We start from the raw sequence: 13,729 nt of genomic DNA, 5'->3' as shown, positions 1-13,729 counted from the left end.
AGCTACTTGGGAGGCTGAGGCAAGAGGATTGCTTGAGCCCAAGAGTTTGAGGTTGCTGTGAGCTATGATGCCATAGCACTCTACCAAGGACGACAAAGTGAGACTCTGTCTCAAAAAAGAAAGAAAGAAAGAAACAGAAAAACCCAGTGACTGATGGCACACAGTTCCAGGACCATTCAGCCAAGCAGACCTCAGATGGAGAAAGGATGGGCTCTCTGCCTTACAAATTCCTGCCTCATGATAGCATAAGGGCTTCAAGTCCTAGCCTTAGGCCCTGCTTCCTGTGTGACCTCAGGCAGTCTCTTGGCCTTTCTGAGGATAGGCCAAGTATGAACTGGAGCTTGAGGGGCCCAGGTGGCTGTAGCCAGATTCCTGCATCACCTTGCCTTTTTGTTCATTCATTCTGTACAGGTTTCTTTTTTTTCCCTTCTTTTTATTGAGACAGTTTCATTATGTTGCCCTGGGGAGAGTGCTATGGTATCACAGCTCACAGCAACCTCCAACTCTTGGGCTTAAGCAATTCTCTTGGTTCAGCCTCCCAAGTAGCACAATACCTGGCTATTTTTTGTTGAAGTTGTCGTTGTTGTTTAGCTGGCCTGGGTGTCAAATCTGCCACCCTCAGTGTATGTGGCTGGTGCTGTAACCACTGTGCTATGGGTGCCAAGCCCATACCCGATTTCTAAGTACCTACTGTGCTCAAGCTTTGAGGACACAGCTGTTATTAATAATAGGACAACCCAGGTCTCTGCCCTTTTGCAGCCCCCAGTCTACCCAGGGATGTCAACTACATGAGTAGTCAGTGAGGCGTATTATGACCACAGGGCCCTGGTAGCAACTGGGGGCTCCCAGGGCAGGACATGATGCCTTTTCTCCATCCCTGGGGTGACCTGTTTGGAGAATGAGGCCTAAGAGGAGACGATTTGCGACACCTGCCTCCCTGGCACAGTGGGCTTGTTCCAGCATCTGATTATGATGTGATAAAGGTTTATGACTGAGGCAGGCAGCTGGTGGGCAGCTCCAAGCAATGACTAGGTGGCCAGGACAGAGAGAAACTGAGCGAGTTAGCTTTGGTATTTCTCCCAGATCCCTATCATCTTGGGAAACAGTAGCCCAGAGGTTTAGGAAGATGCTGACTTAAGTTTCCAGGGTGCCCCATCTGGCCAAAATGGCTGAAATGCACACTCCATATTCTTCCTTGAAGAAACTGTTACCTTTATTCAATGTCTTCCTGGCTGTAAGTATGTCATAACCCAGGCCCTAGGAAGTTGCAGCCCTTCCTCCACTGGTGGCTCCCTGAAAGACAGAAATAAGTTGATCCAAATTGGCATCCAGATCTGTGGTCCCCAGGGAAGTTAGAGCGATGTAGGGCAGACAGACAAGGAACAAGGCGTGTTGGGAACAGGCGCAGGCTCCAGTCGACTCAGAGCCAGTGAAATCAAGCACAGATAAGTGTGATCTGGGTGATGGAACAGCTTAACTTGAAGTTAAATCCTGCAGAAAACCAAGTTGTTTGGGGATGACAGGAGGGAGTGGTTTTTCCCCTGATCTTCTTTTTTACTATAAAAGTAGCCTGTAATGTACATTGTTAAAAAAGTAATTGTGTTCATTGTACCACTGTGTAAAGAAAAACTGCCAGGAAAGAGAAGGAAATTAAATATCACCCTTATCATCTGTATTGTAGTATTTTTTATTTGTTTGTTTGTTTTGAGACAGAATCTTGAGTTCTCTGGGGAGAGTGTGTGGTATCACAGCTCACAGTGACCTCAAACTCCTGGGCTTAAGCGATTCTCTTGCCTTAGCCTCCCAAATAGCTGGGACTACAGGTGCCCACCATAATGCCTGGCTATTTTTGTTGTTGTTGTTGCAGTTGTCATTGTTTTAGTTGGCCCGGGCTGGGTTGGAACACAGCAACCTCAGTGTATGTGACTGGTGCCCTACCCACTGAGCTCTGGGCATGACCATGTATTGTAATATTTTAATACGAATGAAATGAGACAATACATTAAAGGGCTTAAACTCGTCATGAGGTCTTTGCTCAATAAATATCATCATCTTCATCATCATCATCACTATATCCTTTGACACTTACCTAATACCTTTTAAAAACAGCAGAACAGGCTCGGCGCCTATGGCTCAAGTGGCTAAGGCGCCAGCCACATACACCTGAGCTGGCAGGTTCGAATCTACCCTGGGCCTGCCAAACAACAATGACGGCTGCAACCTAAAAATAGCTGGGCATTGTGGTGGGTGCCTGTAATCCCAGCTACTAGAGAGGCGGAGGCAGGAGAATCACTTAAGCCCAGGAGTTGGAGGTTGCTGTGAGCTGTGATGCCACAGCACTCTATTCAGGGGGACAGCTTGAGGCTCTGTCTCAAAAAAAAAAAAAAAACAGAACATCATAGACTTCAAGTCTTTAACTAACAAGAAAAAAAAAAAAAGAACAAACAAATGCTTTTGCCTCACAATCCATTTTTTTTTTCTAATGGAGTCTCACTCTGTCACCCTGGATATGATGATACAGCATCATCATAGCTCACAACAATCTCAAACTCTTGGGTTGAAGCAATCCTCTTGCCTCAGCCTCCCAAGTAGCTGGGACTACAGGCACCTGCCTGACTAGTTTTTCTATTTTAAGTAGAGACAGGTTCTCATTCTTGGTCAGGCTGGTCTTGAACTCCTGAGCTCAAGTGATCCACACACCTCAGCCACTCCCAGAGTGCTAGGATTACAGGTGTGAGCCACCATGCCCAGATACAGTCTACTTTTTAAAAAATGTATTCAGATATGTTTTTGGGCCAAGCACAGTGGCTCACAACTGTAATCTTAGCACTCTGGGAGGTTGAGGCCCGTGGATTACTTGAGACCAGCTTGAGCAAGAGTGAGACCCCATCTCTACTAAAAATGAAAAATTGAGGCAGAAGAATGGCTTGAGCCCAGGAGTTTGAGGTTGCTGTGAGATATGATGCCATAGCACTACACCAAGGGTGACAAAGTGAGACTGTGTTTCAAAAAAATAAATAAATAAAAATTAAAATAAGAACATCTTTCTGTTATTGACTAAATAGTCTCATGCAACAGAGGTCAGCAAACTATGTCCTTGCTGAGTTATAAATAAAGTGTTATTGGAACACAGCCATGCACATTTGTTTGCAGGTGGTGTACAGCTGGTTTCAAGCAACACTAGCAGAATTGGAGTCGTTTCAACAGATATCTTATCATCTTCAAAGGACACAGTATCTAGGTGTTTTTTAGAAAGAAAAAATTGCCAACCCATTCTGCAAAAACATTTTATTTTATTTTTATTTATTTATTTTTTTGAGACAGAGCCTCAAGCTGTTGCCCTGGGTAGAGTGCCATGGCATCACAGTTCACAGCAACCTCCAACTCCTGGGCTCAAGCGAGTCTCCTGCCTCTGCCTCCCAAGTAGCTGGGGCCACAGGTGCCTGCCACAATGCCCAGCTGTTTTTTGGTTGCAGCCGTCATTGTTGTTTGGCAGGCCTGGGCTGGATGCGAACCCGCCAGCTCAGGTGTACGTGGCTGGTGTCTTAGCTGCTTGAGCCACAGGCACTGAGCCTGCAAAATCATTTTAAATAACTGTTTAGGATCCCAATGCACTCATCCATTGGTAAAATCTTTGAGGTTTTAAGTATGAATTGCAAAGTGTTCTCCTGCCCCACAAACAAATAAATAAATAAGGTTTGTTGGTAGGCAGTAACTTATTTTTATTTTTTATTTTTTTGCAGTTTTTGGCTGGGGCTGGGTTTGAACCCGCCACCTCCAGCATATGGGGCTCAATCCCAAGGATTGAGCCACAGGTGCCTCTTTTTTTTTTTTTTTAGAAACAGAGTCTCACTTTGTTGCCCTTTTTAAAGTGCTGTAGAGTCACAGCTCACAGCAACCTCTGGGCTTAGGCAATTCTGTTGCCTCAGCCTACCAAGTAGCTGGGACCACAGGTGCCTGCCACGATGCCCGGCTATTTTTTTGTTGCAGTTTGGCCAGGGCTGGGTTTGAACCCACCACCCTGGGTATGTGGGGCCAGCGCCCGACTCATTGAGCCACAGCGCCACCCAGTAGGCAGCAAATTAAAAGAATGTTTCCAAATCCTTGCCAACTTTACATATTATTGGTTTAAAACACTTTTGCTGGTGGCAAGGTGTGTGGCTCACACCTGTAATCCTAGCACTTGGGAGGCCGAGGTGGGTGGATTGCCTGAGCTCACAGGTTCGAGACCAGCCTGAGCCAGAGCAAGACCTCGTCTCTAAAAATAGCTGGGCGTTGTGGCAGGCGCCTGTAGTCCCAGCTACTTGGGAGGCTGAGGCAAGAGAATCACTTTAAGTCCAAAAGTTAGAGGTTGCTATGAGCTGTGACACCACAAAACTCTACTACTCCACTAAGGGTGACACAGTGAGTCTCTGTCTCAAAATAAATAAATAAATAAATAAAACACTTTTGGTTTCCCCCATTCCCCACCTTGGAAGATTTCTATTTGTGTACAACTAATAGATTTTTTTTTTTTTTTGTCTTTCTGATTTCTGTTCTAAAGGTGTCTGGCATTATCCTCATTGGCCTGGGCATCAGTATCAAGTGTGGAGATGGTGCCCTGACGAGGGTCTTTGGGCTGTCCTCTGCATACTTTCTTCACATAAGCAACCTATGCATGGTAATGGGGTGCATCTTGATACTGCTTAGCTGCACTGGGTGCTATGGAACTGCCAAGAATAGCAGAGGCACTCTCTTGTTTGTAAGTTGGATCTGCATACAAACCCCCAAATGGCCCATGTACAAATCCTTCATGGTATGGGTTCAAACAACTTTGCTTGGTGTCCTTGATTTTAACTGTGCTTAAGGTATCTTGTTTAATGGCAACAGATGTCTCCATGTTTTCCTTTATGGTGTATCTTTTTTTTTTTTTTTTGAGACAGTCTTAAGCTGTCACTCTCGGTAGAGTGCTGTGGCATCATAGCTTACAGCAACCTCTAACTCCTGGGCTTAAGTGATTCTCTTGCCTCAGCCTCCCAAGTTGCTGGGACTACAGGCACCCCCCCCCCACAATGCCTGACCATTTTTTGATTGTAGTTGTCATTGTTCTCTGGCAGGCCCAGGCTGGATTTGAACCCGCCAGCTCTGGTGCATGTGGCTGACGCCTTAGTCACTTGAGCTATAAGCGCCGAGCCAATGGTGTATCTTTTTTAGAACCTCTGCCCCCCTCCAAGGTCATAAATTGTATTTCCTAGGTTTTCGCCCCATGATTTTATTTATTTATTTATTTATTTTGAGAACAGAGTCTCACTCCGTTGTCCAGGCATCAGCCTAGACTCCTGGGTTCAAGCAGACTTCCTGCCTCAGCCTCTGGAGTGGCTGACTACACAACGCCTACTTAATTTTTCTTTTTCTTTTTTAGAGACAGAGTCTCACTTTATCGCCCACGGTAGAGTGCTGTGTTGTCACAGCTGACAGCCACCTCCAGCTCTTGGGATTAGGTGATTCCCAGATTCCCTTGCCTCAGCCTCCTGAGTAGCTGGGACTACAGGTGCCTGCCACAATGCCGGGCTATTCTTTTATTGCAGTTTGGCTGTGCCGGGTTCAAACCTCCCGCCCCTGGTATATGGGGCAGCACCCTACTCACTGAGCCATAGGAACCGCCCTTCACTCTTTTTTTTTTTTTTATTAAATCATAGCTGTGTACATTAATGCAATCATGGAGTATAATGTGCTGGTTTTATATACAATTTGAAATATTTTCATCAAACTGGTTAACATAGCCTTCATGGCATTTTCTTAGTTATTGTGTTTAGATATTTATATTCTACACCTAGTAAATTTCACATGTACCCTTGTAAGATGCACCCTAGGTGTGGTCCCACTTTTTTTTTTTGAGAGATGGGATCTTGCTCTTACTCAAGTCTCAGACTCCTGAGCTCAATCTTGTTTTCTTGCTTCTAAATTGTGTGTGTGGTGTGAGGTTGGAGTCTGATTTGATTTTTTTTCCCTCAGTTGGGCAACATACTTATTGAGTGACCCATTCAGTTCTCCTTTGTCACATTAGTTCCCATTATGCTTGGGTCTGTTACCAGTGCATTGCTCTATACTACTGCCCCATGTATCTGTTCCTTGCTGACGCAATACTGTTGTAATCACCATACATGTACAAGTCCATGTTCAAGTACGTGGCATATGAAATTTCAAGCGTGATCATTCGACGGCAAGTCACAGAGTTTACCTGTCTTACTCATTCTCCCCCGAAGTCTGCTCTCAACTTCTTGGTTCCCATCTCCATCTCTGGGACCGGCCCCCTAGATTCTTGTTTGATTCTATGCCACCCCAGGTTTAATCTTCCTCCAGTAAGCTTTTTTTTTTTTTTTTTTTTTGAGACGGAGTCTCACTTTGTCACCCTTGGTAGAGTGAAGTATATTGTTTTCCTTCCTTCACTTTGTTGTTGCAAAACTCTGGTTATTTCAATCTGGGGGGTTCAGGGAGATCGTTGTTCTGGTCATCCTATGTGGTTCCCCATTGTTAAAAGCACCCCTCCCCCATCTTTCTTCTCCTGGAAGTTCCATCATTTTTTAATTTTTCTTTTTTTTTTTTTTTTTTTTTGAGACAGAGCCTCAAGCTGTCCCCCTGGGCAGAGTGCCGTGGCATTACATCTCACAGCAACCTCCAACTCCTGGGCTCAAGCGAGTCTCCTGCCTCCGCCTCCCAAGTGGCTGGGACCACAGGCGCTGGCCACAATGCCCGGCTATTTTTTGGTTGCAGCCGTCATTGTTGTTTGGCGGGTCCGGGCTGGGGATTCGAACCCGCCACCTTAGGTGTACGTGGCTGGCGCCTTAGCCGGCTGAGCTATAGGCGCCGAGCCTTTTTAATTTTTCTTAATTATCTTGTTCAACAAATTGTCATTAAACAGGCCCTGTGTCTGCAGTATTTAATTTTAGCTTTGATCTGCTGCAGGCTCTATTTTATCTTTTCATTGTTTAATTTGGAGGAATCCAAGAATCCTCTCTCTGACGCACCACATCCAATCCATCCACAAATTCTGTCGTCTTTGCCCTAATTATCTGTCCCTCTAAAGCCTCCATCCCACCAAAGAGACTTCATTCAGGAAAGCAAAGTCTTTTTGTTGGTATTGGGAGCTGGGGAGGGTTGTGAGCAGAGGAGGGATGTGCCGTCACTCTGCTATTCACAGGCACCTTCTGGTATCTGTGAGGGGAGCAGAGTGTCAGGGCGAGGGGGCTGAACCCAGGTAGAACAGTGATTTCCTGGGATAAGAAGTGGACAGATTCAGGATAGATCCTGAAAAATGGAGCCCAGATACCTCAGTCCCCCAGAGACAGGGAGATATCCTTACCATCTGTTACATGAACCCAGCAGTGTGTGTTCCCACAACTGCTATTCCTGTACCCATATGTGCCCCTGTGGCGTGTGGGGAGCCTGGGCATATATCCACTATACTTTCCAGCTTCTCCTTGTCCATGCTAGATAAGCCCAGCCAATGGCCAGTCTAGCAACTCAAAGGATGAATTATCAAACAGATATTTTTTTGTTTTTGAGACAGTCTCACTATGTCACCCTCAGTACAGTGCTATGGTGTCACAGCTCACAGAAACCTCAAACTCCTAGGCTTAAGTGATTCCCTTGCCTCAGCATCCTGAGTAGCTGGGACTACAGGCACCCGCCACAATGCCTGGCTATATTTTTGTTGTAGTTGTCATTGTTTGGCAGGCCTGGGCTGGTTTTGAACCCACCAGCTCTGGTGTATGTGGCTGGCACCCTATCTGCTGAGCTACAGGCACCGAGCCTATCAAACAGATTTTAACTAATGTACTATGATATATCAGTAATAATGAGAACAGAAGAAAGGGATGCCAGGAGATGGATTACTCTGTCCCCATGTGGCCTCAAGAGGCTCCACAAAATCCTCTGAGAACCCCTGAGCTGGTCCTACCCGCACATTGTACAGATGGACAACTGAGGCCCAGAGAGGGAAGTTGCTTCTCTGTGATGTGTAGCCACAAGACTGCCCCTCTTCTTGCCATATTTCCTTTACTCTTTCCAAATGCATGCAAATTTCATTGGGAAAAAATAAGCCAGCACATACTATTTTCCCCTGCCCCCTGCCCACCAGTTGCCACCCTATCCCTTTCAATCCTTTGCTGAGGTTAGTCATCCTTGTTGTCCTTCCCATTGTTCTTCCTGTGCCTCTACTAGCCCCTACCCTTTTAGCTCCCTGGGGTCCCTTCCTAGGCTGTCAGGATGAGGGTTCAGCTTACAGCTACTTTAAACATCCTTGAGTCCCCAGTGTGCAGGAAATAAAAACCAACAGCCCCTCACTCTCTAACCCCAGGTGTCAGTTCTTTCAAATTGAAGAGGCCAGGGTAGCATGGGGTGGGGGTACAGGGACACCCCCTGTCCCCACTCAGTGCAAGGCACGGATGTGGCTGAGCAGGCTCCCAGTCCCCCTGTGTCCCCCTCTGTCGGGACCACATAAATGATCATTCGAGACATGGATTGACAGTAAGAGGTGCAAGAGGTGAGGCTCACCATAGGTGCAGGATAGCCCCGAGCACTTCTCACAGAGTCCTTTTATTTTTTGTTATAAAGAGAGAGTCTCACTTTATCACCCTTGGTAGAGTGCGGTGGCGTCATACAGCTCACAACAACCTTCAACTCCTGGGCTTAGGCGAATTCTCTTGCCTCAGCCTCCCAAGCAGCTGGGACTACTGGCGCCTGCCACAATGCCCAGCTATTTTTTTGTTGCAGTTTGGCCTGGGCCAGGTTTGAACCCGCCACCCTCAGTATATGGGGCCGGCGCTCTACTCACTGAGCCACAGGTGCCACCCAACGCAGAGTCCTTTTATTGAGAAGATACATAATGGGTGGAAAGATTACTAAGCAAAGACATGCAGGACCATGTGCTTTAGGGTCTACATACTCAAGAAAATGATGTCATATGGGTGAACAAAAGGCGGTAAAAAGTTATGTACTTGGACGGTGCCTGTGGCTCAAAGGAAGTAGGGTGCCGGCCCCATATGCCAGAGGTGGCAGGTTCAAACCCAGCCCCAGCCAAAAACTGCAAAAAAAGAAAAAGTTATGTACTCAAGGAAATGATTTCCAAAAAAACTACGTGCAATTTTCTCCCACTAGTCCTTTTAGGGAACAGCCGTAAAATGCTTGATGTTTAACATCAGCCTTACTACCACAAGACTGATCTTTGCTCCTCTGGGATTACTGAGTTACTTGGTGGCTTGCCTTCCACGTCACAAGAGATTGCCAGAAATTGACTTGTTCTCAGCAATTCCTCAGATGAGTTCTGAAATTGGTGACTGTTAGAGCAGGCATGATGTTCAATCCTCCACACCCCTCTGTGTCTTCCAGTGCTTCATTGTCATGGTTATCATCCTCGTAGTGGAAATCACTGCCGCCACAGTTGTTCTTCTTTTCTTCCCAGTTGTAAGTATGGGGCTGTTTCTCCCACTCAGCATTAGAAAGAGCGTCAATAGAAACCCATCCCCTCTCCACTGGGGGCACCCACACTCTATGCTCACTTGTGGGGATGCGCAGGTCCCATGGATGCAACATGCACCCAGAGGCCAGGTAAAAAGCTGAAAACCTCTGAGGGCTCAGGAAACTTGCCAGGTTCATTTGGGACCATCTCTCCTTCTTTTCTGGTTGGGAGGAGAGGTGATGGGAAAATTGTGCATGTTACTGTTTTTTTTTTTTTTAATGTATTCAAAATAGAGGGACTATTTAGGAAAATCATCAAAACAACAAAAGCTTGAGCGTTTTGGCCCAACAATCCCATGTCTGGGAATTATCCAAAGATTGACTTGCTCAGGATGACATTCATGTCTAAAATATTGCGAACAGCCTAGAGGGTACATTTAAGTATGTGATAATACACCCACACAACAGACTCCTGTACATCTGGAAATGAGGAAGGAGGTGGTTCTCTGGGTCCCAGATGGGATGTTCTCCAGATTAGAATACTAACCACATCATTGTCCCCCTGAGGAACTGACCCTGACATTAGAATTCAAAGGCATGTGATTGATGTGGGAGGTGAGTCCAGGAAGCATTCGAAGGGAACAGAAGTGAGGCAGACAAGGGAAGGCAGCCCACTAAAGGTCATCCTGTGAGCCACCAAGCTCAGTCCTGCTGGTGACATCTGGGACACAGCATTGAATAAGCACCTAAGTTGTTCACTCAAGGGTTGGGGGCCTGAGGTGTTGATCCTCCAAGTCCCATCAGCCACTGCCTGAGGGTTGCTGTCAGGGTATACCCGAGCTCAGAAGGCAGGGACCTGGCTCGGCACCCAGAGCTCAGTGGTTAGAACACCGGCCACAAACACCGAGGCTGGCAGGTTTATAACCAGCCTGGGTCAGCTAAACAACAATGACAACTACAACAAAAAAATAACCAGGCATTGTGGGTGCCTGTGGTCCCAGCTACTTGGGAGGCTGAGGCAAGAAAATTGCTTCAGCCCAAAAGTTTGATGTTGCTGTGAGCTGTGACGCCACAGCTCTCTACCAAGGGTGACATAGTGAGACTCTGTCTCAGAAAAAAGTAAAGGGCGGCGCCTGTGGCTCAAAGGAGTAAGGCGCTGGCCCCAAATGCCGGAGGTGGTGGGTTCAAACCCAGCCCCAGCCAAAAACTGCAAAAAAAAAAGGGAGTAAAAAAAAAAAAAAGGCAGGGCAATGTGGCTAGGGGACACAGGTCTCATAAGGGCCACAGGATCCTGAGCAGGGAACCAAGAGCACCTGCTACTCTTGTTGACACAGCCAGATGCAGGACAATGAGTGTGAAAGGAAGAGGGAACAAAGGGTGTGAATATACTTTGCTTTGACACACATGAAACCTCTCTTTGGGGACACAGGAAACAGTAACAGTCATCAGTACTGGAGTGGGAGGAACTTTCTGGCTGGGAGAGAAAGGTGGGAGGGAAACTTCTGTGCTTTGTTAATTTTGAACCATATGACTCTATCACCTCTGGCTGGGGGCAGCTTTTAAAAGCCTTTATTTAAAAAATAGAAAATTAAATTTGCCCCTTATGTGTAGAGAGTGATTGAGTTGTGAAGGTGATATTCAGGTCTTTAATTGACTTAGAGCCAGATCGTGGGTGTAGCAGGCTGTGGGCGATTTGAAAGAGCAGATGATTCAAATTCATTTGTGATGAGTACAGCCAGATGCACTTGGCTCCACGCTCGTTCCTGTTTCTCTCTCGGGGGCTGTAGCACGAACTACTCCATAGAGCAGACCCCCATGAGCTGAGGGTAAGAAAAATGAAGGAAGGGGCAGCGCCTGTGGCTCAAGGAGTAGGGCGCCAGCCCCATATGCCGGAGGTGGCGAGTTCAAACCCATCCCCGGCCAAAAACTGCAAAAAAAATAAAAATAAGGCAGTCCCTCACCCTCCTGTTCTGTCCCGGGAAACCTCAGCCAAGAGGTCACTCTAGCTATTTGGGTGCTAATTACTTCTGTCTCATCCGCAAGGTTAAAGACCTGGCCTTGGAACACAGCTTCATGACTCTGAGGAAGAATTATAGAGGATACAATGAGCCAGATGAGTATTCAACAGAATGGAACTTGGTCATGGAGAAGGTGAGGCTCACTTAAAAATTGTGGGAAAGGCTTGGCACGTGTAGCACAGTGGTTATGGCACTGACCACATACACCTAGGCTGGCTGGTTCGAACCTGGCCTGGGTCAGCTAAACAACAATGACAACTGCAATCAAAAAATAGCCGGGTGTTGTGGTGGGTGCCTGTAGTCCCAGCTACTAGGGAGGCTGAGGCAAGAGAATCTCTTAAGCCCAAGAGCTGGAGGTGGCTGTGAGCTGTGACACATGGCACTCTACCGAGGGCAACAACATGAGACTCTGTCTCTAAAAAAAAAAAAATTGTGGGAAAATATACACAACTTGAAATTTATCTTTGCAATTTAAAAAAAATTTTTTGTGTGTGTGTGTCGGAGTCTTACTATGTTGCCCTTGGTAGAGTGCTATGGCATGATAGCTCATAGCAACCTTGAACTCTTCGGCTTAAGTGAGTCTCATGTCTCAACCTCCCAAGTAGCTGGGACTACAGGTGCCTGCCACAATGCCCGGCTATTTTTATTGTTGTTGTTATAGTTGTCATTGTTGTTTAGCAGGCCCTGGCTGGGTTTGAACCCACCAGCCCTGATGCATGTGGCCAGTCCCTTACCCACTGAGCTACAGGCGCTGACCCTTTTTTTTTTTTTTGAGACAGGGTAGGGTGCTATGGTGCCACAGCTCACAGCAACCTTAAACTCTTGGGCTCAAGCGATTCTCTTGCCTCAGCCTCCCAAGTAGCTGGGACTATAGGTGCCCACCACAACGCCTAGCTATTTTGGGGGTTGCAATTGTCATTGTTGTTTTAGCTGGCCCAGGCTGGGTTTGAACCCGCCAGCTTTTGTGTATGTGGTTGGCGCCCTACCCATTGAGCTACAGGCACCGCTGAGCCTTTAAAAAAAATATTTACAGAGAAGGTCTCATTCTGTTGTTCTGATAGGAGGTCAGTGGTGTGATCATTTGAGCCCTCAAACTCCTGGACTCAAGTGATCCTCCTGCCTCAGCCTTCCAAGTAGCTAGGACTGGGCAGCTCCTGTGGCTCAAAGGAGTAGGGCGCCGGCCCCATTTGCCGGAGGTGGTGGGTTCAAACCCAGCCCTGGCCAAAAAAAAAAAAAAAAACTCCAAGTAGCTAGGACTACAGGCACCCACCACAATGTCTGGCTAATTTTTCTATTTTTTGTGGAGATGAAGTCTCACTTTTGCTCAGGCCTGTCTTGAACTCGTGGCATCAAGCAATCCTCCCACTTCAGCTTCCCAAAGCGCTAGGATTTCAGGCATGAATTGCTATGCTTGGCTAGGACTTCCTTCCTTTTTTTTTTTTTTTTTTTGAGACAGAGTCTCACTCTGTTGCCCTCAGTAGAGTGCCATGGTGTCACAGCTCCCAGTAACCTCCAACTCTTGGGCTTAAGTGATTCTCTTGCCTCAACCTCCTGAGTAGCTGGGACTACAGGTGCCTCCCACAATGCCTGGCTATTTTTTGTTGCAGTAGCCACTGCTGTTTTAGCTAACCAGGAGCTGGGTTCGAACCCACCACCCTTGGTATATGGGGCTGGTGCCCTATCCACTGAGCCACAGGCACCACTCAGACTTCTTTCCTTTCTAAAGGCTGAATAATATTCCACTGCATGGACACACCACCTGTGTTCATGCATTCCTCTGTCAGTGGACACTGGATGGCTTCCACTTTGTAGCTGTTGTGCACAGTTGCTATGACTAGAATGGCAATATCCACTTGAGTCAGTGCTTTAGGTACATACCCAGAAGTGGATTTGCTGGATAACATGGTAATTCTATGTGAAAAAAAAATTTGGAGGGGGGACAGAGTCTCACTTTGTTGCCCTCTATAGAGTGCTGTGGTATCACAGCTTACAGCAACCTCTAGCTCTTGGGCTTAGGGGATTCTCTTGCCTCAGCATCCTGAGTAGCTGGGACTATAGTGGCCTGCCACAACGCCCAGCTATTTTTTGTTGTTGTTGTTGTTGCAGTTTAGCAAGGGCCAGTTATGAACCTGCCACCCTCAGTGTCTGAGGCCAGAGCCCTTATTGAGCCACAGGCACCGACACTCTGTGAACAATTTTAAGAACTGCTAGACTTTTGTCCACAGTGGTCACACCATTTTCTTATTTATTTATTTATTTTTTTTCTTTTGAGA

The 13,729-nt window shown here is 46.7% G+C and overlaps 1 protein-coding gene across 1 annotated transcript in view; it reads left to right on the top strand.

Moving 5' to 3' along the window:
* Nucleotides 1-1,165: 1,165 nt before the first annotated feature.
* The window catches only part of TSPAN16 (tetraspanin 16), a gene marked incomplete at its 3' end in the record, with an annotated part of 19,384 nt that continues 6,820 nt past the window's right edge, over nucleotides 1,166-13,729 (top strand). The window contains exons 1-4 of the mRNA XM_012810160.1: nucleotides 1,166-1,234; nucleotides 4,544-4,741; nucleotides 9,370-9,444; nucleotides 11,482-11,589. Of these exons, the coding sequence (XP_012665614.1) occupies nucleotides 1,166-1,234; nucleotides 4,544-4,741; nucleotides 9,370-9,444; nucleotides 11,482-11,589 (450 nt within the window). The remainder of the gene's footprint in view (nucleotides 1,235-4,543; nucleotides 4,742-9,369; nucleotides 9,445-11,481; nucleotides 11,590-13,729) is intronic.

The sequence above is a fragment of the Otolemur garnettii genome, unplaced genomic scaffold (genome assembly GCF_000181295.1).
Source record: "Otolemur garnettii isolate 467f Iridium unplaced genomic scaffold, OtoGar3 scaffold00127, whole genome shotgun sequence".
NCBI classification, from domain to species: Eukaryota; Metazoa; Chordata; class Mammalia; order Primates; family Galagidae; genus Otolemur; species Otolemur garnettii.
The sequence above is the reverse complement of the archived record's forward strand: the minus strand, read 5'-3'. Positions and strand labels throughout refer to the sequence as shown.